Consider the following 23,288-nt stretch of genomic DNA (forward strand, 5'->3'; position numbering starts at 1 on the left):
ATTTCTGTTGCTAAGTGAGCCATTTGTTAATTTTGCTTCGTTTTACAAAAAGGCACAAAAAGGAAAGGACATGTCGATCCCCACAATGGACGTGAATGGCTGCAAAAGTTGATGGACTTACCATGTTTTCCCGAAAATAAGACAGGGTCTTATTTTCTTTTTAAACACCCCCCCACCGAAATAAGCGCTTGGCCTAATTTTCAGGGAGGTCTTATTATTTTTGAGGCGCAGGAGGCGGCGAGCGTGGTTACCTCACGGCTGCTGCTGTTGCAATATTTTCAGGGTGGGCTTATTTGGAGGGGGGGCTTATTTTAGCGCATGCGCTCAAAAGCCCATGGGTTTATTATCCGGGGAGGTGTTATTTTCAGGGAAACAGGGTAGAAGATTGACTGCTTTGATCAAAGAAAAAAACACAATTGCTGTCGTTTCTCCTTGGAAACCACTTCTGGACTTTGTGCTCGAGGTGGAGGGGGAAAAAATGAAAACTTTTGACTTTGGGGTTTACTCATTCGGTTGATGACAGAAATGGATACTTTTTATTATTATGGAAAAGTAAAAAGTTGAGGTTCGGTGTTAATGCTTTATTCGACTGGAACAGAGGGGCCGTCGGAAATCAAAACCTTTTTTTTTTCCTTTCCCCGCTCCCCGCCTCACATTTCTTTCCCCTTCCCCTCCCCACTGGGTCCCCCTATTTGCTTTTGGGGTTCTTGTGTTTTATTCTATCGTCTAACAAAACGTTCGAAATTCATTCTAAAAGAATGTGAGTCCTCAGCGTGCAATTTCTATCTCAATATTTTAAAAACAGGGGCGCGCAGTGCGCACTTGGGAATGTAGCTGCTGAACAAAACTCCGCACTGGTGACAGGACAGGCATCCGGCCATTAAAACACTCTGCTAGCTTCGTTCAGTTCCCCGGACTCCGCCCCGCAAGGAATTATGGGGTCATTAAAAGGGGATGATGATTTAAACACGCTTATAAAAGCCATTCTAGCAGCACCTACCTCTGGGCAAGATTGCAAAGTATAGTCATTTCGTCCTCTATTGACTCTCCTACAAAAGGGAGGAAAAAATAATTATTATAATTACGGTATCAAGAAAAACCAAGCAGAGAATACAGCCTAAAATTGTAGCCATGGAAAAAGCCATCCTTCTAATATTTTTACAGAAAGGAGCCAATGTTTAGGGATTATATAAATAAGTAAAAAGTAAGTTCAGTAAACAATACGTGAGCCCTCTCTGTTCTTCTCCACCTCTCCCAAGCAGACTGACTCCAGACTTCTGGCTAGGGATGATGGGAACCGTACCCAAAGTCACCCTTAGTGAAGCGTGCAAACCAGCATCTGCATTTCCTGCCTCGGATGAAAAGATCACATCTGGCCACTTCCTTACAGCAGCACGATTGAGAGTGTTTGAACAAACTGCATCCTTGTTTGGTTTGGTGGCAGCAGTGCCTCAGATAGAAAGTCCCTACAGAGAGTGGTGAGGACAGCGGAGAGGATTATAGGAAGCTCGCACCCCGTTATTCGGGATACTGTTTACAGGCGCTATGAGCTAAGAGATCAAAGCATTGTTAGAGACCCCACAAACCCACTTCATGGTCTGTTTCTGTTGCTCCCCTCTTGGGGGGGGTTTCGAAGTATTTCTAGCAGGATTCTCAGATTCTGTAAGAGCTTTGTTCCCTAGGCCACCCGCCTTGTAAACTGGCAAGATTCGTTTTTCTCGCCATGTATACATCCGAACTAGATTGTGTTGTCTCTCTGTGTCATATATATATGTGTGTGTGTGTGTGTGTGTGTGTGTGTGTGTGTACACACATAATTTTGTATTTATTTATTTTTGTCATGTTCATGTGGTGTATATTGGAGGGGGTGACCCTTTGAAAGCTGTATGCAACGGAATTTCATTTTAATGTATGCCGATCAAAGTAGGCACATTCAAAGTGACAATAAAGTTATTGTTCTGTTCTGCTATTCTTCATTATTCTATTCTGTTCTTATTTCTATTCTATTTCTATTCTATCCCATCACAATTCTCTATTCTATTCTATTCTATTCTATTGCATTTTCTATTCTCATCTATTTTCTAATCTATTATATAATTCTATTCTATTCTGTCATTCCATTCCTATTTTATTTCTATTCTATTCTATTCCAATATTTATTCTATTCTAATATCTATTCTAATATCTACTCTGTTCTACTGTGTTCTGTTCTATTCTATTCCATTCCATTCCAATGTTTATTCTATTCTAATATTTATTCTATTCTAATATCTACTCTACTCTACTCTACTCCACTCCACTCCACTCCAATTCTATTCCATTCCATTCCAATGTTTATTCTATTCTAATATCTACTCTACTCTACTCTACTCTACTCCACTCCAATTCTATTCCATTCCAATGTTTATTCTATTCTAATATCTACTCTACTTTACTCCACTCCAATTCTATTCCATTCCATTCCAATGTTTATTCTTTTCTAATATTTATTCTATTCTAATATCTACTCTACTCTACTCCACTCCAATTCTATTCCATTCCATTCCAATGTTTATTCTATTCTAATATCTACTCTACTTTACTCCACTCCAATTCTATTCCATTCCAATGTTTATTCTATTCTAATATCTACTCTACTTTACTCCACTCCAATTCTATTCCATTCCAATGTTTATTCTATTCTAATATCTACTCTACTTTACTCCACTCCAATTCTATTCCATTCCAATGTTTATTCTATTCTAATATCTACTCTACTTTACTCCACTCCAATTCTATTCCATTCCAATGTTTATTCTATTCTAATATCTACTCTACTTTACTCCACTCCAATTCTATTCCATTCCAATGTTTATTCTATTCTAATATCTACTCTACTTTACTCCACTCCAATTCTATTCCATTCCATTCCAATGTTTATTCTATTCTAATATTTATTCTATTCTAATATCTACTCTACTCTACTCCACTCCAATTCTATTCCATTCCATTCCAATGTTTATTCTACTCTAATATTTATTCTATTCTAATATCTACTCTACTCCACTCCACTCCACTCCACTCTCCACTCCACTTCTATTCCATTCCATTCCATTCCATTGACTGTAAATGGCATGATGCTGGGAAAGGTAAGGGTTGGGAGAGGTCTAAACTGCCCATTGTCTTTTTTCCTTCTTTTGGGGGGTTAACAGAATGTGAAGCCATAATGGGATGGGGTGAAGCCTGGAGAGAAAATCAGAAGAATAGACCCCACCACCACGGCTGAAGTTCTCAAGGAGGTGACAGCTACCCACCATAGAGGCATTGGTGCTCCAGCCTCTCGAAGATCTGGGCGCTTTGGTTGAGCTGCTCCCGAAAGCTCTCGCCTATGTAGTAATCCACCTCGCTGTCCCGCAGGAGATCTTCGAACGCTCGGATCAAGTTGGACAGGTGTTGCCGGTAAGTGGCGCAAATGTTGTGACTCTCGTGGATTTTCTGGCGCTGGGGGGACTCCTCGGGAAGCGACGGGCTGACGGAGGAATCTGGCCTGCCAAACAGAAGCGGCAGCTCCAGCCAAGCGTTCTAAAAAAAGACCCTTTTTCTAAATGATTGTTACTTACCGTATTTTTCGGCGTATAAGACACACCAAAAAAGAGGCTGAAAGTCTGAGTGCGTCTTATACACTGAATACAGCATTTTTGGCCTCCCGAAACCCCGCCCCCTTCACCAAAATGGCCATGCAGAGCCTTTAGGAGGCTTATAGAGTGCTCCTGGAGGCTGGGGAGGGTAGAAATGAGCAAACATCGGCCCATTTGTTGCTCAATTTTATCCCCCTCCCCAGTCCCCAAGAGCACTCTATAAACTCCCTAAAGGCTATCCATGCCATTTTTTAAACAAAAAACGGGCCATTTTTTGCTCGTTTTTGCCCCCCCCCCCCCCCCCCCCCGGAGCACTCTGCAAGCTCCCTAAACGCTATTCATGCCTTTTTTGGGGGCGAGGAGGAAACGGGCCCGTTTTTGCAAAAAACCGGGCCGTTTTGGGGAGGTTTGCAGAGTGCAAAAACTCCCCCCCCCCCTCAAAACCTTGCTGCATCTTATACTCCGGTGCATCTTATACTCTGAAAAATACGGTATTTTGTTTAGGAAATGCGTACGTCCGCCAACTCGCTCTTAGTGACTCTGGGCAAAAAAACAACATCATCAAAACCCAAAACGGGTACTCCTCGATTTACAACAGTTCGTTTAATGACCGTTTAGAGAGAGTTCACCTCCGACGGCGGTTCATGATGTTTGGGGAACTGGGTCAGAACAATGCTATTGACACGTATTATAACTTACTCCGTGACTTCCTCATCTTCCTACCGGTTCGGCAACCTGGGTCCTGCCACGCCGCCAAACCAGTTCTCCGGGTGGTGCCGTGAGCACCGCCATCTTTTGGGGGGGGGCTTCTGCGCAGAACGGCGCGTCAAGCGGGCGCGCCCGCAAGCGAACCAGCAGTAGCGACTGCCGAAAGCCGCCCCTGTCTTTGAACTCATTCGTTTAGTGACCGTTCAAGGTTACAATGAAAAAAGTCACTTACCGCCGCTTTTCACACTCATGACCACTCTAGCACCCGCGCCCAGGGTCACGTGATCAAAATTGAGACACTTGGGACAACTGGTTTGTATTTATGACAGTGGCAGTGTGTGTGTCCCCTTTTGTGTATGTGTGTGTCCCGTTTTGCGATCTTCTGACCCGCAACATCAGTGGGGGAAGCTAGATCGACTGGGTGGCTTACTTAACCGCTGCAGCGATCGGCTTCACAAAGGTCGTAAAAGGAGGGAGAAACTCACTTAACGACCATCTCGCTTAGTGACCATTCAAAGTTACGATGAAGAAAAGTCACTTATGACCATTTTTCACACTTACGACCATTGTAGCATATCCCTGCCCATGGTCACATGACCAAAATCCAGACGCTTGGGGCAACTGGTTTGCATTTATGACTGTGGCAGTGTCCCTGGGAGGGGGGGGTCCCCTTTTGCGACCTTTTAACCTGCAAGGTCAGTGGGGGAAGCCAGATTCGCTTAACGGCGACCGGGTGGCTAACTTAACCGTTGCAGTGATCGGCTTCACAAGGTCGTAAAAGAGGAGCAAGAAACTCGCTTAAGGACGTCTCACTTAGAGCAGAAATTGGGGGATAAATTGAGGTCGTACGTTTGAGGACTACCTGTATTATAACCATGGCTGTTGTTGTTTTGCAGGGACCCCCCCAACCCCAACCCCTTTTCTCCAAAGGCCAAGAGGCTGCCACTCACTCGTCCCGGGGCGTCAGGCTTTTGAGCTTGTCGTGCAGACGATGGACTTCGTCCACCAGCTTCATGTTGGCCATCTGCTCTTTCTCAAGTTCGGCTTCGTTTTCTGACAACATCTCCCGGAGCTTCTGGACGGTCCGGTTGTTGGAGGGCGAATCCTCGGCGCCGAATCCTCCAGACGAATCCTCGGCGCCTTCCTTCGGCTGCGTTCTGTTGGAGAAGCTGGCCAATTCCGGCTCGCTCTCCTTGAACCCCGCCGGAGAGGAGGGACTCTTGCCGTCGCTCCCGACGGGATGCAGAGAGTCTCCGGAAGGACGCGGTTCGATCAGGTCGAACTGGATCAGCAGCATCTGGTACTTCTCCACCACGGATTTCAGATCCCGGATTCTTTGTCTCAGGTCCTCGACGTCACTCACGGACTCGCAGTCAAAGGCCTCGAAGCTGAGCAAGCTCTGCTTAAGGGAAAGGCTCTTCTTGCCCCCCGAGAACGCGGGCGCGACGTCCCCATACTGCTTCTCGGGGACGCCGAGCGGGGAGCGAAGCTCTGGCAAAGCGGACTGTTTGGACTCGGGGATCCCCCTGTCTGTCTCTGGAACGGAAAAAGGCAAATGCGTTTGAACCGAAGATGGACTCTGTTTGGGACTAAGGAGACATGCCACGACAATAAGAACAATCGACCCGGGGAACAGCTCGCCACTAGAAGTGGTGGTTGTGGAGGTTTCTAAAAAGAGACTGGACAGTCATTTGTCTGAAATGCTACAGGGAAACCTATGGCATGCGATTGCGGATTCCTTTTTTGGAATTCGGCGCCAAAAAGGTTCGCTATAGGGTCTCCTGCTTGAACAGGGGGTTGGACTAGAAGACCTCCCAGGCCCCTTCCATTATTCTGTTATTCTGTGTATTTCTTTGAGGTTGTTCAGTTTCTAATGTATGTTGTTAAATGGTGGTTTCTGCCTTCCAGCAATGGGGGGGAAATCATGAGACTTTGCATGTCCTCTAAACTGGGGACTTGAACCCACGCTCTTAAAGGTTACAGTTATTGGGTCTTGAATGGGGGTGGGGGGGGGGGAATTGTTCTTCCCATGGATTGATTCCAGCAATTCGACCGAAATTAGTGTTTGTTTGAAGAAAGAGGGAAAATACAATACAATACAATACAATAGTAGAGTTGGAAGGGACCTTGGAGGTCTTCTAGTCCAATCCCCTGCCTAGAACGGTTTTATATTTGTGGGGTCCTTGGTGGTTTCTGAGCTCAGTTGTTGTTATTGTTTATTTTGCAAACGTTTCATTCCCCCGTTAGGGAACATCATCGGTGTTGGAAGAGCCACTCCCTTCTAGCACTGATGATGTAACCTAGTTGGGTAATGAAACGTCGCAAGAAAACAACCCAGCTCAGAGAGCACCAAGGACCCCATAGTCCTCCTCCTTTCCCCCTCCTTCCTTCTCCTCTTCCTCCTCCTCCTCCTCCCAGCACACCCCACTCCCTTCTAGACTGATGACATCACCTAGTTGGGTTATGAAACATCCGCGAGAAAACAGCCCAGCTCAAAGAGCACAACGGACTTCACAGTTCCCCTCCAAGCTACCAATATTCTCTTCTATTAGTACCATTTTACATTTCTTTACCTCTTAGATGTCTATCCCAGCTTGCTTCCAGGAGCTTAAAATAGCATCTATCACATCCCTGCCACCAATTTCTTTTCCCCAGTTGCCAATCCCGAGCTGTAAGCTCAGCTCAGGGAGAACGATTGGCACGAACTCATTTAATGAGCTTCCATGGGGTGGGGGGGTGGGGGCAGGGAGGGTGGGGCTGTAGCCTTCAACCTGCACCTTCCAAATTCTAACCTGCCCCTTTCAGCCCCCCACTACCTGTAGTTCTTCAACTAATTAAAACAAATCTCCAATTGGTTCTGCATTGGTGTGCAGCCACTTTCTCTTTCCTATTTGCTATTCCGTTTTGGCCACGAAAGAAATGATTGATGGGGTAACTTTGGAGGTCTCTTTGATGTTGAGCAAGAAGGAATGGAGAATTTGATACCAGTTTTTTTTTTTTTTTTTACTCCGTGATCATTAATCTCACGTACAAACCGCTTTAAGCTGTTCGGTTACGTCCCGAGAAATTCAAACGGGAGAAAAAAGCTATCTGTAGCTCGCAAAATGGGCTTATTAGAAGGCACTCGATGGCCATTTAAAAATAAAATTACAGAGAGGATCAGAGAAATTTCATCGCTTCCAGCTCAAGAAGAGAGCTACACCTTTCAATTATATACATTAAGCGGCTTCGTGAATCCCGCTGACGAGTCAAAAAATAAAAAATAAAAGTTAATTCTCAGAAGCTGCTTTTCCAAAGCAGCTGGGGAGGGAACAATTAACGGCAGCAAAAAAATAAAAAAAAATAAAATCAAGTAGGAGACAGAATATTTTAACAGAAAATAACAGAATTATTTTAACCCGGTGTTGTTGTTGTTTTTGCGGGTTGGCAATTGTACCCCCTGCAAATTGCACCTGTGCAAAAATAAATTAAAAATTTTTTAGGAGCTGCAGGAATTCAAACGAGGGGAAACTGTACCTATTTGGGTTGTGTTGCTGATACTCGGATCCTGGTCTCTCTGGCCAGAGCTTTGGATACCGGGCAAGTTAAGATCTGCTTCAAAGACCTTTGGCTGGATGGTCAACATTTCTGCAAAAATAGGTAGGCGATATATTGAGTTTAAGAGACCAATGTTTAAAGATGTAAATAAAATTTGAAAAAGGGGGGGGGGAATGTTGCTGTTTTTTTTTTAATTCATCTTCTCCTTTCTATTTTTAAGGGGGAAAGGGACAGTCCACTGAAGTTTTAAACTAGGATTTAAATATTAAGTTCATTAAAGGTAAACACATGATTCTAGGAGGCGGTCCTCTTATAAAGTCCAAAAGAAAGGAAGAGGAGAAATTCGGGTTGGTCTCCTTGCAAGATATCTGTCCTGAACGAGGCTTCCCCAAAAAGCAGGAGGCAGAGTCCTGGTCTCAGCAAAACCCCTTTTATTCAATGACTGTCAATTCCTCTCCTTCAGATTCAGCCAAGGCCTGGCAAACAGTCTTTCGAAGGAGTATTTATGACCACAGACCTTATCTAGCTTGGAAAGCTGCCATGGAAATATTGAAAGGAAAGGTTGGGCACAGAGTCTCTGAGATTCACGGACAGATCTTCACACTCCTGAAACGAATCTAACGACTAAACAAATTGTCTCCTGCAAACTCCACTCCCCTTTTGCTCCTCTTTTATTCCCTCTGGGAGGGACCATTCATCCTCCACCTGTGGCCTTACTCCCAAGACGACCCCTGTTCTTTAGCTGCTCCCTTCATCTGGCAACTCACACTGGGAACAGGCTCCAGCTGTTCTTCTGCCTCACTGATGTCTGACTCCGAAGGCAGCTGATAACTGTCAGACGGCTCTGGCCCCCTCTCTGCCTCCGACACAGAGCCCTCGTCCGATCCTTCCCCATCCTCTAGGACTGTCCCATGCTCCTCCCCAACCTCCTCACTGTCCGACTCTGTTGCCAGCTCTGTTGGCCACCACCACAACATCTACCCATACCTGCTTGTTTGTCTTCTTCTCGTACGTCCTTCCGGAGGGACCCGTGTCCCTCGGCCTCACTTTGTTGGGCCTCTTCTCTCCACTGCCTTCCCTTCGGGCTTTGGTCCAGGGTGAAGACACAAGGCTGGAGGTCCGGCCTGGGCAGCGGGGACATTAAGGAGATGCTCCCCAGGGATCTTGAGGCTTTCAGCAAAACAGGCAAGCGCGATTTCTTGGGTTGGGAGCAAGAGTTGCTCTGAACGAAACAACAAGATCGAGAGAGGGTTTAAATGGCGCATCAAGAGAGAGACCGGAAGGAGAAATCAAAGACAGTCTGAAGGAATCCAGGACAAGGTGAGAGGGGGAACAATGGGGTGCATTTTTTGTGTCTGGGGATGCGGGTGAGGGAAGGCGCAACCCAACTGGAGAAGAAGGGAGGGAAAACTTAGCCTTCCAGGGCTGCAAAACGGGAGAAAAATGTTTACCCATTCACTCTGTTTTTTTGTGTTTCTAATACAGGTAGTATACCATTTTGGACAAGTGATCATCCAGTCTCCTCTTTAAAAGCCTCCAGTGATGAAGGATTTACAACTTCTGGTGGCAAGCTGTTCCACTGGTTGATTGTCCTCCCTGTTAGGACGTTTCTCCTTAATTCTAGGTTGCTTCTCTCCTTGATTAGTTTCTATCCATTGTTTCTTGTCCTGCCTTCTGGTGATTTATTATCATTTTATGATTATGATCATGATTGCCACTTGTTGCTTGCATATATTAGTCACCAGAAACAAATTTCTTGTGTGTCCAATCGCACTTGGCAATAAAGAATTCTATTCTATTCTAATTTCTATTCTATTCTAATTTCTATTCTATTCTAATTTCTATTCTAATTTTAATTATATTATATTCTAATTTGTTTTCTAATATCTATTCTATTCTGATTGCTATTCTATTCTAATTTTTATTCTATTCTATTCTAATTTTTATTCTATTCTTTTTATACTGTTCAAATTTCTATTCTATTCTAATTTCTATTCTAATGTTAATTATATTATATTCTAATTTCTTTTCTAATTTCTATTCTATTCTGATTTCTATCCTATTCTAATTTTTATTCTATTCTATTCTTTTTATTCTATTCTAATTTCTATTCTAATTTTAATTATATTATATTCTAATTTTAATTATATTATATTCTAATTTCTTTTCTATTTTCTATTCTGATTTCTATTCTATTCAATTTTTTATTCTATTCTATTCTAATTTTATTTTATTCTCTTTATTCTATTCTAATTTCTATTCTATTCTAATTTCTATTCTAATTTTAATTATATTCCAATTTCTTTTTGAATTTCTATTCTTTTCTGTTCTGATTTCTATTCTATTCTTTCTATTCTAATTTCTATTCTAATTTTAATTATATTATATTCAAATTTCTTTTCGAAATTCTATTCTATTCTGATTTCTATTCTATTCTAATTTTTATTCTATTCTCTATTCTATTCAAATTTCCATTCTAATTTCTATTCTATTTTAATTATATTATATTCTAATTTCTTTTTGAATTTTTATTCTATTCTATTCTGATTTCTATTCTATTCTATTCTGATTTCTATTCTAATTGTGTTTTTTCTAGTCTATTCTATTTGATTCTATTCTATTCATTCTACTCTACTCAATTCCTATCCTATCCTACCCTACCCTACCCTGAAAAAAATGATCATTTTCCACACTTACGACCGTTACCGTGGTCACACGATCAATATCCAGATCCTTGGCAACTGACTCATCTTGCGACCTTCCGAGGAGAAGGCAGATTTACTTAACAACCATGTTACCGACTTAGCCACTGCAACGATTCACTTAACGACTGTGGCAGGAAAGGTCGTAAAACGAGTTCACTTTCACTCTCTTGGGCTCAATTGTGGCAGGAGGACTGACTCCTTGTAGGTTGAACAAACTGGATGGCTGTAGATTTTATAAAATGTAATTCTTAACCTAGCTATCTTCCCCCTTCCCTTTTTTTTCCCCGTATGATCCCTTTGCAAATTCAGAAAGATCTTTTTTTTAAAAAAGTGATTAAGGAAGCACCCCATGCATCATTAACTTAAGAAATTACCCCTGAATATTGCAGTAACTATGAAAATGACTGGTTATTTCTGGGCATTAAGGATGTTCAGGAACAATGCTCTACCAGGGACTGATTAGCTGTAATAGAGAATAATGGCTAAAAGACCGTAATAACTAGAAGCAACGTTACTCCAGCGGCTTCAGGATTTCTTCTGGGTGGGCAGGGATGGGACAAGGCCCTCCCCAGAAGACACACTCTTGAGTGGAGGTCTCTGGCAAGAGCCATCTCTTTGCCTCAGTTACTCAGTGAGTAAGGGGTGAGAAGGGACACGGAAAGAGAAGGAAAAATAGAACCAGAGGTCCTCTAGAACAGCGGTCACCAACTGCTGGTCCAGGAGAAAATGTTGGTGGTCCGTGGAAAAATTATTTGCATTTTTTAATATTGCACTAAATTGGGGTCCTCAAACTACGGCCCCTGGGACGGATACGTGCAATGGACGCTTGTGTTGCTGCAGAGAGTCTCCCCCTTTGGGGTCTTTTTGTGGGGGTCGGAGGGGGGCAGAAATTCCCACTTGGGGTCTGCGTCAGCCTCCTGGTGGGGGGCTTTGGGCGAAGGCTGGAGGGAAGCGCTGCTGGTGGGGAAGAGTCGGAGGGCCTCGTTCCAGTGGGACGGCATCCTGTCCTTCTCCTCGCTTTCTCCTTCCTCTTCCTGTCTCCACAAACCCCACTCCCTTCTAACACTGATGATGTACCCTAGTTGGGTCATGAAACATCCGCAAGAAAACCACCAAGCTCAGAGAGCACCAAGGACCCCCCTCCTTTAACCCTGATCCATCGATACTCACTTTATTCGCTTTGCTGACTTGAAGGGGAGCCTTCTGCGAATCGCTCTTGGCCGAGACGTACCTCTGCAAGCAATCCTGGTCGAACCGAGACGATTGGGTGGCGGCTGCGTCTTCCGAGACTGCCGTCTTTTTGCCTTCGTGCTTCGGCCTCGCGGAGGCCCCCACCTCGGTTATCGTTTGGGTAGACGTGTCCTTCACTTCCACTTTGGACGATTCGGTCTCCACATTCGACTCGCTGATGGTTTCGGCGTCCTCGGTTTTGGGGGTGGGTTGTGGTTCACCTTGTTGCTTCAGCGAGATGTTGGCTTGCATCAGCTGTTCGAGTTCAGCTCTCAGCTGAATAATCAGCTGCTTGAGGTCCCCCTCCTCTTTGTTCTCCAGATCATCGCTTAAACTGCCTCGCTCGGCGATCTTCTCGGGATCCGGCGGCTCATTTGCAGTTTTGCTCGGTCCTTGTCCGCTTCTTATGCAGAGAGCGGAGAGGAGGAGGAGGAACAGAGGGAGAAAAATAGCAAAATTGAAAATAAACAAACCAAACATTTGTAAAGAAAACAAATTCGCTGGTTGCCAAACAGTAAACCCTGAATGAATTCCTTTTTCATGTCAACCCACCTCAAAAGAGAGTCCGATGAGAGGGCGGAAGATTAGCGAAAAAAAACATTAAAGGTAAAGGTTCCCCTCGCACGTATGTGCTAGTCGTTCCCGACTTTAGGGGGCGGTGCTCATCTCCGTTTCAAAGCCGAAGAGCCAGCGCTATCCGAAGACGTCTCCGTGGTCATGTGGCCGGCATGACTCAACGCCAAAGGCGCACGGAACGCTGTTCCCTTCCCACCAAAGGTGGTTCCTATTTTTCTACTTGCATTTTTTACATGCTTTCGAACTGGTAGGTCGGCAGAAGGTGGGACAAGTCACGGGAGCTCCCTCCGTTAGGCAGCGCTCAGGATTCGAACCGCCGAACTGCTGACCTTTCTGATCGACAAGCTCAGCGTCTTAGCCACTGGCTAAGGTAAGGTAACAGCATTCCATGCGTTTAGTCATGCCGGTCACGCGTATATAAATTCTGTTAATTTATATTAGCATCTAAATACGCTAATATAATTAACAGAATTACAAATAAGCTAATATAAAAAGAAATCGAGTTCAAATTATTCTGTCACACTATTATTGTCGTTATTGTGTGTGAATATTTCTTTTTGTTTTCTTTGCTTTTTTGTAAATGATATGCCCTGACGATACACTGCATTCAAAATCTTTATGAGGTTTTTTTTTTAAAATGCAATTGCTTTCCTTCGTCCCTCCAGGAGGAGGACGGACGGTCTTTTTTTTTTCAAAGAGTTTTTATTTTTTAACTCTCTTATGTACCATTTAAAGTATGCATTCACATAATTGTTATTCATCTTTACATTCATCATTCGTATACTTTTATTATTTCATTTCATAGGTTGTAATATACAATTTGGGTTGCTTTATTTATCATCCCTTCCGGCTGTTATAACACCACCTTCTTTTCCCTTTCTTTTCTCCTTCCCTCCCTTCTCTACTTCCTTCCTTCCTTCTCTCCTTCCCCTTCCTTCTTCCCTTCCCTTTCTCCTACTCCTACTTTTCCTCTTCCCCTTCCTATCCTCTCCTTCTCTTTCGCTCCCTTCCATCCTCCTCTCCTTACTTCTGTCTTCTTTCCCTCCTCTCCTTCCCCTTCCTTCTTCCCTCCCTTTCTCCTACTCCTATTCTTCCTCTTCCTACCCTATCTCCTTCTCTTTCTCTCCCTTCCATCCTCCTCTCCTTACCTCTTTTTTCTTTCCCACCTCTCCTTCCCCTTCCTTCTTCCCTTACCTCTCCCCTACTCCTGCTCTTCCTCCTCTCCTTCCTACCCTCTCTCCTTCTCTTTCGCTCCCTTCCATCCTCCTCTCCTTACCTCTTTCTTCTTTCCCCCGTCTTCTGCTCATTCTCTCCTCCTCTCTCCCTTTCTTTTTCTATTGTTGTCGGTGTCTATTTCAAAACTCAGTAAAACTCAGAAATTGCCGTGTCTTGAGCTGCTCACTCACCGAGATCCTCGTTCCGCCACTCCGTTTTCATCCAGAAGGCACACAGACGAAGGAGTCTCTTCCCGCGTATCACCATTGTCGGCCGCTGGGCTCCCTTCAAAGTATTTGCCGGCAACCGGCTCGGGTTCAAACTCCGGTGGGTTCAGCGTCTTGTAGGGTTGATCCAGAGGATCCAAAAGGATGATCTGATGGAAAGAGGGGGGGAAATATGCCTTGCTCTTTGGCTGGTGGAAAGGAAACGTGTAGGCCAGTGGTTCTCAACCTGTGGGTTGGGACCCTTTTGGGGGTCGAACGACCCTTTCACAGGGGTCGCCTAAGACCATCGGAAAACACATATTTTCGATAGTCTTAGGAACCGAGACACCAATTGTATGGTTGGGGGATCACCACAACACGAGGAACTGTATTAAAGGGTCGCGGCATTGGGAAGGTTGAGAACCACTGGTGTAGACATACCTGTCTACCACTCTAGAGACAGGATAACTTGAGGATCACCATCGACTCTGGCCTAAGAGAAAGACCCTGTAATAATAGCTTTGTTAAGCGGAAGCAGTATGCTCCGTCCCATATTTGGGTGGACCAGGTTGCCCTGATAAAGAAAAACCTGGGTGTTGTGGACTGCCAGTGGAGCTGGTGGCAGATTCGGAAAGTGAGGAGGCTGGGGAGGAAGATGGGCCAGTCCTGGAGTCTGGGGAAGGCTCTGATGAGGGCTCTGTGTTGGAGGCAGGGAGGGGGCCAGGGCCATCTGACAGTTATCAGCTGCCTTCGGAGTCAGACATCAGTGAGGCAGAAGAACAGCTGGAGCCTGTTCCCAGTGTGTGCAGATGCAGAGTTGGCAGGAGAAGGGAACAGCTAAAGAACAAGGGTTGACTTGGAGTAAAGACAGGAGAAGGCAGAAGAAAGGAAAAGAAGGAAGAAGAGAGAAGGGAGGAGAGAGGAGAAAGAAGAAGGGGGAAGGGAGAAGAACGGAGAAGAGAGAAGAAGGGAGAAGAGGGAAGGGGGAAGAGAGAAGGGGAAGACAGGAGGAGCCAGGAAGGAGAAAGGGAAGACAGGAGGAGAAAGGAGAATGGAGAAGGAAGAAGGGTGAAGGGAGGAGAAGGGAGAAGAGAGGAGGAGAAGGGGGAAGAAGGGAGAAGATAGGAGGGAGGAGGGGAAGACGGGAGAAGAGGGAAGAGAGAAGGGGTGGGCAGGGAAGGGGAGGAACTTATCTTCATGCCACCAAAGAGGGCGAAGCTTCAAACCCAGCCAAGTCCCACCTATTCTTGAAGGACCATCCGAGAAGTTCACTAGAATTTCGGAGCTTCATACCACCACTCCCGTCCCCACCTCCCATCAGCGAGAACCCTTTAAAAACAGCCCGCCGGGGCAATCAACTCCCACCTCGCTCAGCGTCTCTGGACCGTCGCAGCTGGGCGCGCTCGCCTCCTCGTCGGAAGCCCCCAGCAGAGTCTGACTTTCCTCCGTCCGTTCAAGAAGCTACACAAAAGTGTGGAAGGAGATGACAAAAAGGCTGCATTGGTCAAAGGAAACCAAGTGATATGACGGAATGTACAAACAAATAAGGAAAACAGACACACGCCTGAAAACAAGAGTAACGGATACGAGGTTATTTAGCAGCGCAGCCATCCCAAAAGATAGCAATAGCACTTATATTCCGCTTCACAGCCCTCTCTAAGCGGTTTACAGAGTCAGCCTCTTGCCCCCAACAATCTGGGATCCTCGTTTGACCCAACTCGGAAGGATGGAAGGCTGAGTCAACCTAGAGTCGGTCAGGATCGAACTGCTGGCAGTGGGCAGAGTTAGCATGCAATACGAGGAGAATAGGTTGACTTCCTCTTCTATGTCCATCCTCTTATCCACCACCCCCACAAGCTAGGTGGAGTAAAACAGACTTCTTCACAACTTCTAGTAAGTCACGTCATCCTTAGAGGACCACCATGGAGCCTTCCTAGCCGGCGTTGTAACCTCCGCACACAAACACAACAGATGACCAAAGTTGGTTTTTCTTTATCCACCATAACACCACTATAAATTGACCGATGCCAAAAGAAAGTCACTGACTTTCGCTTTTGAGCGCTGACTTCAAAAGTCTAACCTAGAGTACTGCATCCAGTTTTGGGGGCTACGGTGCAGTGGGGGGTGGCCAATTTTTCTACTACTAGTTTCGGTGTGCACGACGCTTCTGCACAGAAGCATCCGGGCATGTGGGCGGAGCCTCTCGCCGCTGCTACTACCGGGTCGCCTGATCCAGGCCAAATTGGGAGTAACCCATCTCTGCCACAGTGAAAAAAAGAGGTTGAGACTCTAGAAAAAGAGTGCAGAGAAGAGCAACCGAGATGATTAGGGGACTGGAGGCTAAAACAGACGAAGAACGGTTGCAGGAACTGGGCATGTCTAGTCTAGTGAAGAGAAGGACCAGGGGAGACAGGATAGCAGTCTTCCAATATCTGAGGAGCTGGGGCTGGGGGCTGGACTAGATGGACTACAAGGTCCCTTCCAACTCTGTTAAACTGAATCTATCTAAGATGGCCAAGGGCCTGGAGGCTAAAACATACGAAGAACGGTTACAGGAACTGGGCCTGGCTAGTCTAGTGAAGAGAAGGACCAGGGGAGACAGGAGAGCAGTCTTCCAATATTTGTGGGGCTGCCACAGAGAGGAAGGGGTCAAGCTATTCTCCAAGGCACCTGAAGGCCAGAGAAGGAATAATGGATGCAAACTGACCAAGGAGAGATTCAACCTGGAAATAAGGAGGAATTTCCTGACAGTGAGAACAATCAACCCATGGAACAGAAGTTGCCTTCAGAAGTTGTGGGAGCTTCATCCCTGGAGGCTTTCAAGAAGAGACTGGACTCCCATCTGTCAGAAATGGTGTAGCTTCTCCTGCTTGGGCAGGGGTTTGGACTAGATGACCTCCAAGGTCCCTTCCAACTCTGTTAATCTGTAATAACTAGACCTGCCGGAATTCCTTGGTATGTTATAGCATTTAGCGTTTAATGGAAACTTTAACAGGCGCCGCTTAAGGGAACTCAATTCTCCGGAGAGCCATTTTCCCCTGCTCGCTTAATGAAATACCAATAAAATTAAGGGAGCAGCTCTCCCAAAGTTTGATTTTGAAAGAGGTTGTGCTGCCAGGCAAAGAAAATTAGAGATACCACCCGCCTCGATCCCCTTAGGCCTTTCTGGATCTCTGCAGAATTCATTAATCAACCCGGGGGTTTTTTTTCCCCCAGGGAAGGCCACGATTGGGTTCTCTTTCCAGAGATTTAAACCTGTCTGCGGACTCCGTAACTGGAACGGCGGGAGATTCACAGCTCTGCCTTTCCCCCGAAACGTAAAATCCTTTATAAATTAAGACAGTTAGGAGGTTTCTCCAAAAAAGGTTATAATTTTCTGCATTCTGGGACGCCTTTAATTTAAAGATTTATTTCCCCCCTGGGGTCACGTCGAACTTCCGTAATCCCTCGCGAGCCACGAGTGAATTGTTCTGGAGGATCACGATTAAAAACAGATTAAGATTAACAGAGTTGGAAGGGACCTTGTAGGTCATCTAGTCCAACCTCCCGCCCAAGCAGGAGACCGTCTCCACCGTTGCTGACAGATGGCAGCCCAGTATCTTCTTGAAAGCCTCATATTTTCGATTCTGGGTGAAATCGTTTGTTAACTTATCTGAAGCCTACCTCTGGGTGACAGGGTAGCAGTATTCCAGTATCTCAGGGGCTGCCAGAAAGAAGAGGGAGTCAAGCTATTCTCCAAAGCATCTGAAGGCAGGACAAAAAGCAATGGATAGAAACTACTCTGTTTCCCCGAAAATAAGACCCCCTGGATAATAAGCCCAATTGGGCTTTTGAGTGCATGGACTAAAATAAACCCTCCCCCGAAAATAAGCCCTCCTTGAAAATATTGCAACAAAGCAACAGCCATGCGGTGACCACGCTCGCCTCCTCCTGCACCTCCAAAATAATACGGCCTCCTGAAAATAAGGCCAAGCGCTTATTTGGGGGGGGGGAGAAAATCAGACCCTGTCTTTATTTTCAGGGACACACAGGGAATCAAGCCGAGAAGCAACTTAGAACTGAGAAGGAATTTAATCAATGAATCAGTGGAACGACTGATTCAGCTTCAGAAGTTGTGAATGCTCCAACACTGGAAGTTTTTAAGAAGATGTTGGATAACCATTTGTCTGAAACGGTGTAGGGTTTCTTGCCTATGCAGGGGGTTGGACTAGAAGACCTCCAAGATCCCTTGTCTATATCTTGCATATTTTCTATATCACTAGGTAATCCCCCCCATGCATGGCCTTCCCCACCCTGAGAGACCTCACCCGCTTAATATCCCACACATTTGATTAGCGAATGCGCAGGCAAAAGCAGGCAGTGAGCCCGTTCAAGTTACGGGATTCACTCCAACGAATCCTTGGGTTACGAACGTAATGGTCAAGCTCCATTACATTCGCAACTTGAGAAATTCCTGTATTAATTGTTTTAAAGCGGGGAGGGGGAGAAGACTTGCAACGGTGGAATCAGGAGGTGAACTCTGAATGTAATCTCAATTCTCGGCAGCTTCCGCTTCAGTTTTCTGATACGAGAGAGAAAATGTCGGCTTTGCCTCGAAAATGTCTCGATTGTGTCAAGGATTCCGCCTGCTTAGATTAATGACATTTCTTACATCCAGCCAGTGCTCTTAATGGGTGGCTCGCGCCAAAGATGCTTGGCCGATTTCACACACGCGTTGGCAAGGCGGCAGAAAAGGACATGAGGTGGAAGCGATTTGATCTTCCTCCTGGCTGACTCGGGTCTTCCACCTTTTCGGGCGAGCAAAGTGGGTGAAGGGACTTCCAAGGTGGTTCTCGTTTTGATGGGGTTCAAAGTGGCATCATAGAAGAAAGGGACTCTTCTGAAGTGAATTCAAGATTCCTTTATTAGGAATGCCAGCAGCCCTGGCAAAACGTTTCTCTCGCAGGCTAACAAGTCTGTCCAGCGGGGAGATGAACAGTTCTCTGACGTACCCATTCATCTCCGCCCTCTGCCTTTTATCCCCAGAGCTAGGATGGGATTTCGCTAGCAGTGGTAGCTCTTCGTTCCCAAGGACCAGCCCATAGATTTCCACTGCTCTCCTCTCCTCTGCCTTCGTTGCATCTGCGCGTCAGGCACTGGACCCAGCTGTTCCTCCTTTTCCTCATCAGCCACCTCCAGACCTGGGGGCTGTTGACTCTCCATCTGAGGGCTGACAGATGGCCCAGGCTCCGCCCCCATCTCTCTCTCTCTGACCTTGGAGGTCTTCTAGTCCAACCCCCTGCTGAAGCAGGAGAGCCTATACCATTCCAGACAAAGGGTTGTCCAACCTCTTCTTGAAAACTTCCCGTATTGAAGCCCCCACACCTTCTGGAGGGAAGCTGTTCCACTGTTTAATTGTTCTGTCTGTCAGGAAATTCCTCCTTAGTTCTAGGTTGCTTCTCTCCTCGATTAGTTTCCATTCGTTGCTTCTTGTCCTTTCCTTCAGGGGCTTTGGAGTTCACTTTGGCCGAATGTTGGAAAAATATACATTACCACGTCAGGCCGCATCTCAGCTTCTGCTCGTTGGCAGTCAAACTGTCAAATGTCCTCCTGCTGAACCCCCTCACCCCAAGGTGAAGAGAAGGGCTTCCCAGGATCGATCGGTCTTGTTCAAATGACCCCCCGGTGGTCAAAAACCTTGAGTAGGTGCTTCTCCCCGATGAAGTGCTGATGCGCCGCGTTTCGCAGCCAACTGGAAGACCCCCAGAGGACGGACTCAGCACAAAGAGCTACCGGTTTATAAGCAGATGTTCGGAGGACGAGAGAAAAAGCAGAGCTTTTCGTTCTTGGGAGAGCAAAAATTACTCCAGGTGTTGTAGGTCTCCAAGGAGATGGAAGTTCAGAAGGACTTTGAGCAAGGGGTTAAAAGCATTGCTACCTTGCACTCTTTCTAGAAAGCTGGGGAAGAGGAGAGTGTGGGATCAGCAGGTTTCAAAAAAAGCAGAGAAAACAGCTGAGCTTGGCCACCGTTGGTGGAAAAACACATTCCTAATGATGAAGGATATGAAGATGTTTTGGTTGAGGGCCAACAGAATGTAAGGGGTGAGCCCCATTATCCGAGCTCTGTGCCAATTCAGTGTCTGAGTTCTAATTTAATCCAGGTGGTAAGAATCGAGACCGAGGAAGATGCAAGACTAAATACACTGGTTTTTCTTTTCTGCAGAATTAATAAACACGATATATAGAGTGAGGCTACGAGTCAAGGCGATGGTTTTCCCAGTTGCAATGGATGGCTGTGAAAGTTGGACCATAAGGAAGGCTGAGCGCCAAAGAATGGAGGCCTTTGTACCGAAATAATACAAACTGGATTTGCTCAAAAATAGTGTTTTCCCCCCCACTCTCGCACAAAAATATCAGTTAAAGCTTTGAGGAACACACTTCTGCTTTGTTCAAAGTTAACCTTGTCTACTCAAATACTCTTGCTTGGAGGTAAAACATCCAGAGCAATTTCTGAAAATAAATTGGATCACTCTTTGAGTTTTGCACTGTCGGGAGAAATAATACCCAGAGGTTGGAGAAAATGACAGCCACCTACAAATACTATCTACACAACTCTGCTGTGTGGAAGATGGATTTGTTGTTTATTATTCCAGAGAGGTAGGATTGAAAGCTATGGATGGGAATTGTCCAGAGATCCATGCGGATCCTGGTTGCTAAAAAGCAGAGACATCACCCTGCCAATCAAAAGTGTGTCTAGTCAAGGCTGTGGTTTTCCCAGTTGCAATGGATGGCTGTGAAGGTTGGACCCTAAGGAAGGCTGAGCGCCAAAGAATGGAGGCCTTTGAAAACTGGTGCTGGAGAAGACTCCTGCGAGTCCCTTGGACTGCAAGGCCATCCAACCGGTCAGTCCTAGAGGAGATGAACCCTGACTGCTCTTTAGAAGGCCAGATCCTGAAGGTGAAACTCAAATCCTTTGGCCACCTAATGAGAAGGAAGGACTCCCTGGGGAAGAGCTTCATGCTGGGAATGATGAAGTGCAAAAGAAGAAGGGGACAGCAGAGAAGGAGGTGGCTGGATGGAGTCACTGAAGCAGTCAGTATGAGCTTAAATGGACTCCAGAGGATGGTAGAGGACAGGAAAGCCTGGAGGAACATTGTCCATGGGGTCGCGATAGGTTGGACACAACTTTGCAACTAACAACAACATAGAGTGAGGTCCTACAAGATCTCAAAGCCTCTGTGTCCCTCAGCATCCAATAGCTTCAAGAAGGACCTGGTTGAGATGAATGGACCAACTGCTAACGCCTTCGGGAAACTTTTCACCCAGGGGTGTCCAAACTTGGTGACTTTACGACTTCTGGACTTCAACTCCCAAAATTCCCCAGCCAGCATGGGGGTTGAAGTCCACGGGTGTTAAAAGTCGCCAAGGTTGGACACCAAATAAGATCTGAGTGGGATGGGTTGCATAGAACACTGTCCAAGGTCCTGAAGTACATCTTCCTATGCTTTCATCTCTCCATGGACTAAACCTAGGACCACAACGTTGGTTCCTGAATGGCCTCCAGCAGCTAAAGCTCACCACGTGGAGCCAAGATGCTTATTGGGATGAGAATACAAGTCCTTTTAGGCACCACTCCACCTGGAAATCGTGGAAATCCTGAATCTCCTACCCTATCTCAGAGTTCAAGTGATGAGCCAACATTTCTACCCAACCAAGAGAATGGCTCACGAATGACATAAGAGACAGTCCTGCTTTAAGCATCCTTTGAGTCGAACTTTTGATGCCACTGGACTTCAAAGGCTGTGAAATGCTGGTGGTTTTGTTTTTTCACTTGATAGCTAGAAGAATACAGAATTATAGAGAATAACAAGAGTTGGAAGGGGCCTTGGAGGTCATCTGGTCCAACCCCCTGCTCAAGCAGGAGATCCTATACCATTTCAGACAAATGGTTGCCCAGTCTTTTCTTAAGATGAAGCATCACAACTTCTGGTGGCCAGCCATTCCACAGGTCAATTGTCCTCCCTGTTAGGAAGCTTCTCCTTAATCCCAGGTTGCTTCTCCCCTCGATTAGTTTCCATCCATTGTTTCTCGTCCTGCCTTCTGGTGCTTTGGAGAATAAGTTGTCCCCCTCCTCTAGTTATAACTAGATGACCCCACAGAGAGAATTCCCTGCAGAGCTTCCGGGATCCCAGGAAATGTTCCATAAGGAAAATAGGAAAATAATGGGTGAGGGCACACTCACACACACACACACCAGGCAGTGCCTCTTCTGTTTCCCCATCAACTGGCAACCTCCTTAATGCCCAGCATACCAAGAGACAGGTGAGGTTGCGCCCAGAGCCAGCACAACTTCATCAGGCCTGCACCCATGATCTAGCTGTTTTGTTCCCTGAATTTGCTGCTCCAGCTGTTTTATGCCCTGAATTTGCTGGAATCAGTCACACACACACACACACCCAAAAAAACTCAGGGTCTGCAAGCATTCCATTTTCCAGTTCTTTGAGTCAGAAGTCCGATTTAAGCACTCAAGATAGAAAATCCAGAAAAATCCAGAAAAAAACAACAACTTGTGCTCTTTTAAAAAAATAAAAAATAGCAATCTGTATGCTTCCAATGGATTAACTGGGCATCGCGAATTATTGAGCGTTGCTGCATGGTTAAACATTTGTGACTACGTGAGCTTCATCCCTGGAAGCTTTCTGCCATCTGTCAGAAATGGGGTAGGGTCTCCTGCTTGGGCGGAGGGGAAATTGGACTAGATGACCTACAAGGTCCCTTCCAACTCTGTTAATCTGTAATAACTAGACCTGCCGGAATTCCTTGGCATTTAGCGTTTAATGGAAACTTTAACAGGCGTCGCTTAAGGGAACCCAATTCTCCTTTTGGATTAGGTTGGTGATTGTTTTTCTTTGGAATCCGTTGGAGATAATCCAAAAGGAGACTCCCCCAAAAAACCAAGACACAGAACAGGACAATGGCATCGCCCTCCTCCCTTACATCAAAGGCACCACAGATAAAATCAGCAACATTCTCCACAAGCACAATATCAGGACAGCCTTCACCACTGACCAAAAAATAGCCAACATCTTAAGAAACCCCAAAGACAAAATCCAGCTAGAAAACCAAGGAGTCTACGAAATACCATGCAAAATCTGCCCGGCAACATATATAGGACAAACAAACAGGAGGATAAATGCACGCATCACAGAACACAAAAATGCAGTAAGAAAAAAAGAAAAGACTTCCTCCCTTTTCCAGCACCTTAAAGCTACAGGACATGAAATCAACTTTGAAGGAGCCAGGTTAATCTCCAAAACAGAACACCTCCAACAAGAGAATAATTATGGAAGCCATCGAAATAGAGAAACACCCCCACAACATGAATAAACGTGATGATACCTCCCGCCTACCAAACATCTGGAAACCAGCCCTAGCCAACAAACAAACACCACCCACCACCGAACCCGTTACAATACAAAACAACAATGCACACACAGCCAGCACCAATCAGCACC

At 45.7% G+C, this 23,288-nt stretch overlaps 1 protein-coding gene across 1 annotated transcript in view; it reads right to left on the reverse strand.

Annotated features, from left to right (window-relative positions):
* Nucleotides 1–23,288, reverse strand: part of CDK5RAP2 (CDK5 regulatory subunit associated protein 2) — a 70,827-nt gene that overhangs the window by 27,482 nt on the left and 20,057 nt on the right. Inside the window, 8 exon segments of the mRNA XM_081967683.1 lie at nt 1,001–1,049; nt 3,294–3,526; nt 5,276–5,861; nt 7,842–7,952; nt 8,850–9,084; nt 11,738–12,200; nt 13,780–13,964; nt 15,160–15,255. Coding sequence (XP_081823809.1) covers nt 1,001–1,049; nt 3,294–3,526; nt 5,276–5,861; nt 7,842–7,952; nt 8,850–9,084; nt 11,738–12,200; nt 13,780–13,964; nt 15,160–15,255 — 1,958 coding nt within the window.

Source organism: Natrix helvetica (genome assembly GCF_964273705.1).
Source record: "Natrix helvetica genome assembly, chromosome: 15".
In the NCBI taxonomy this organism is placed as follows: Eukaryota; Metazoa; Chordata; class Lepidosauria; order Squamata; family Natricidae; genus Natrix; species Natrix helvetica.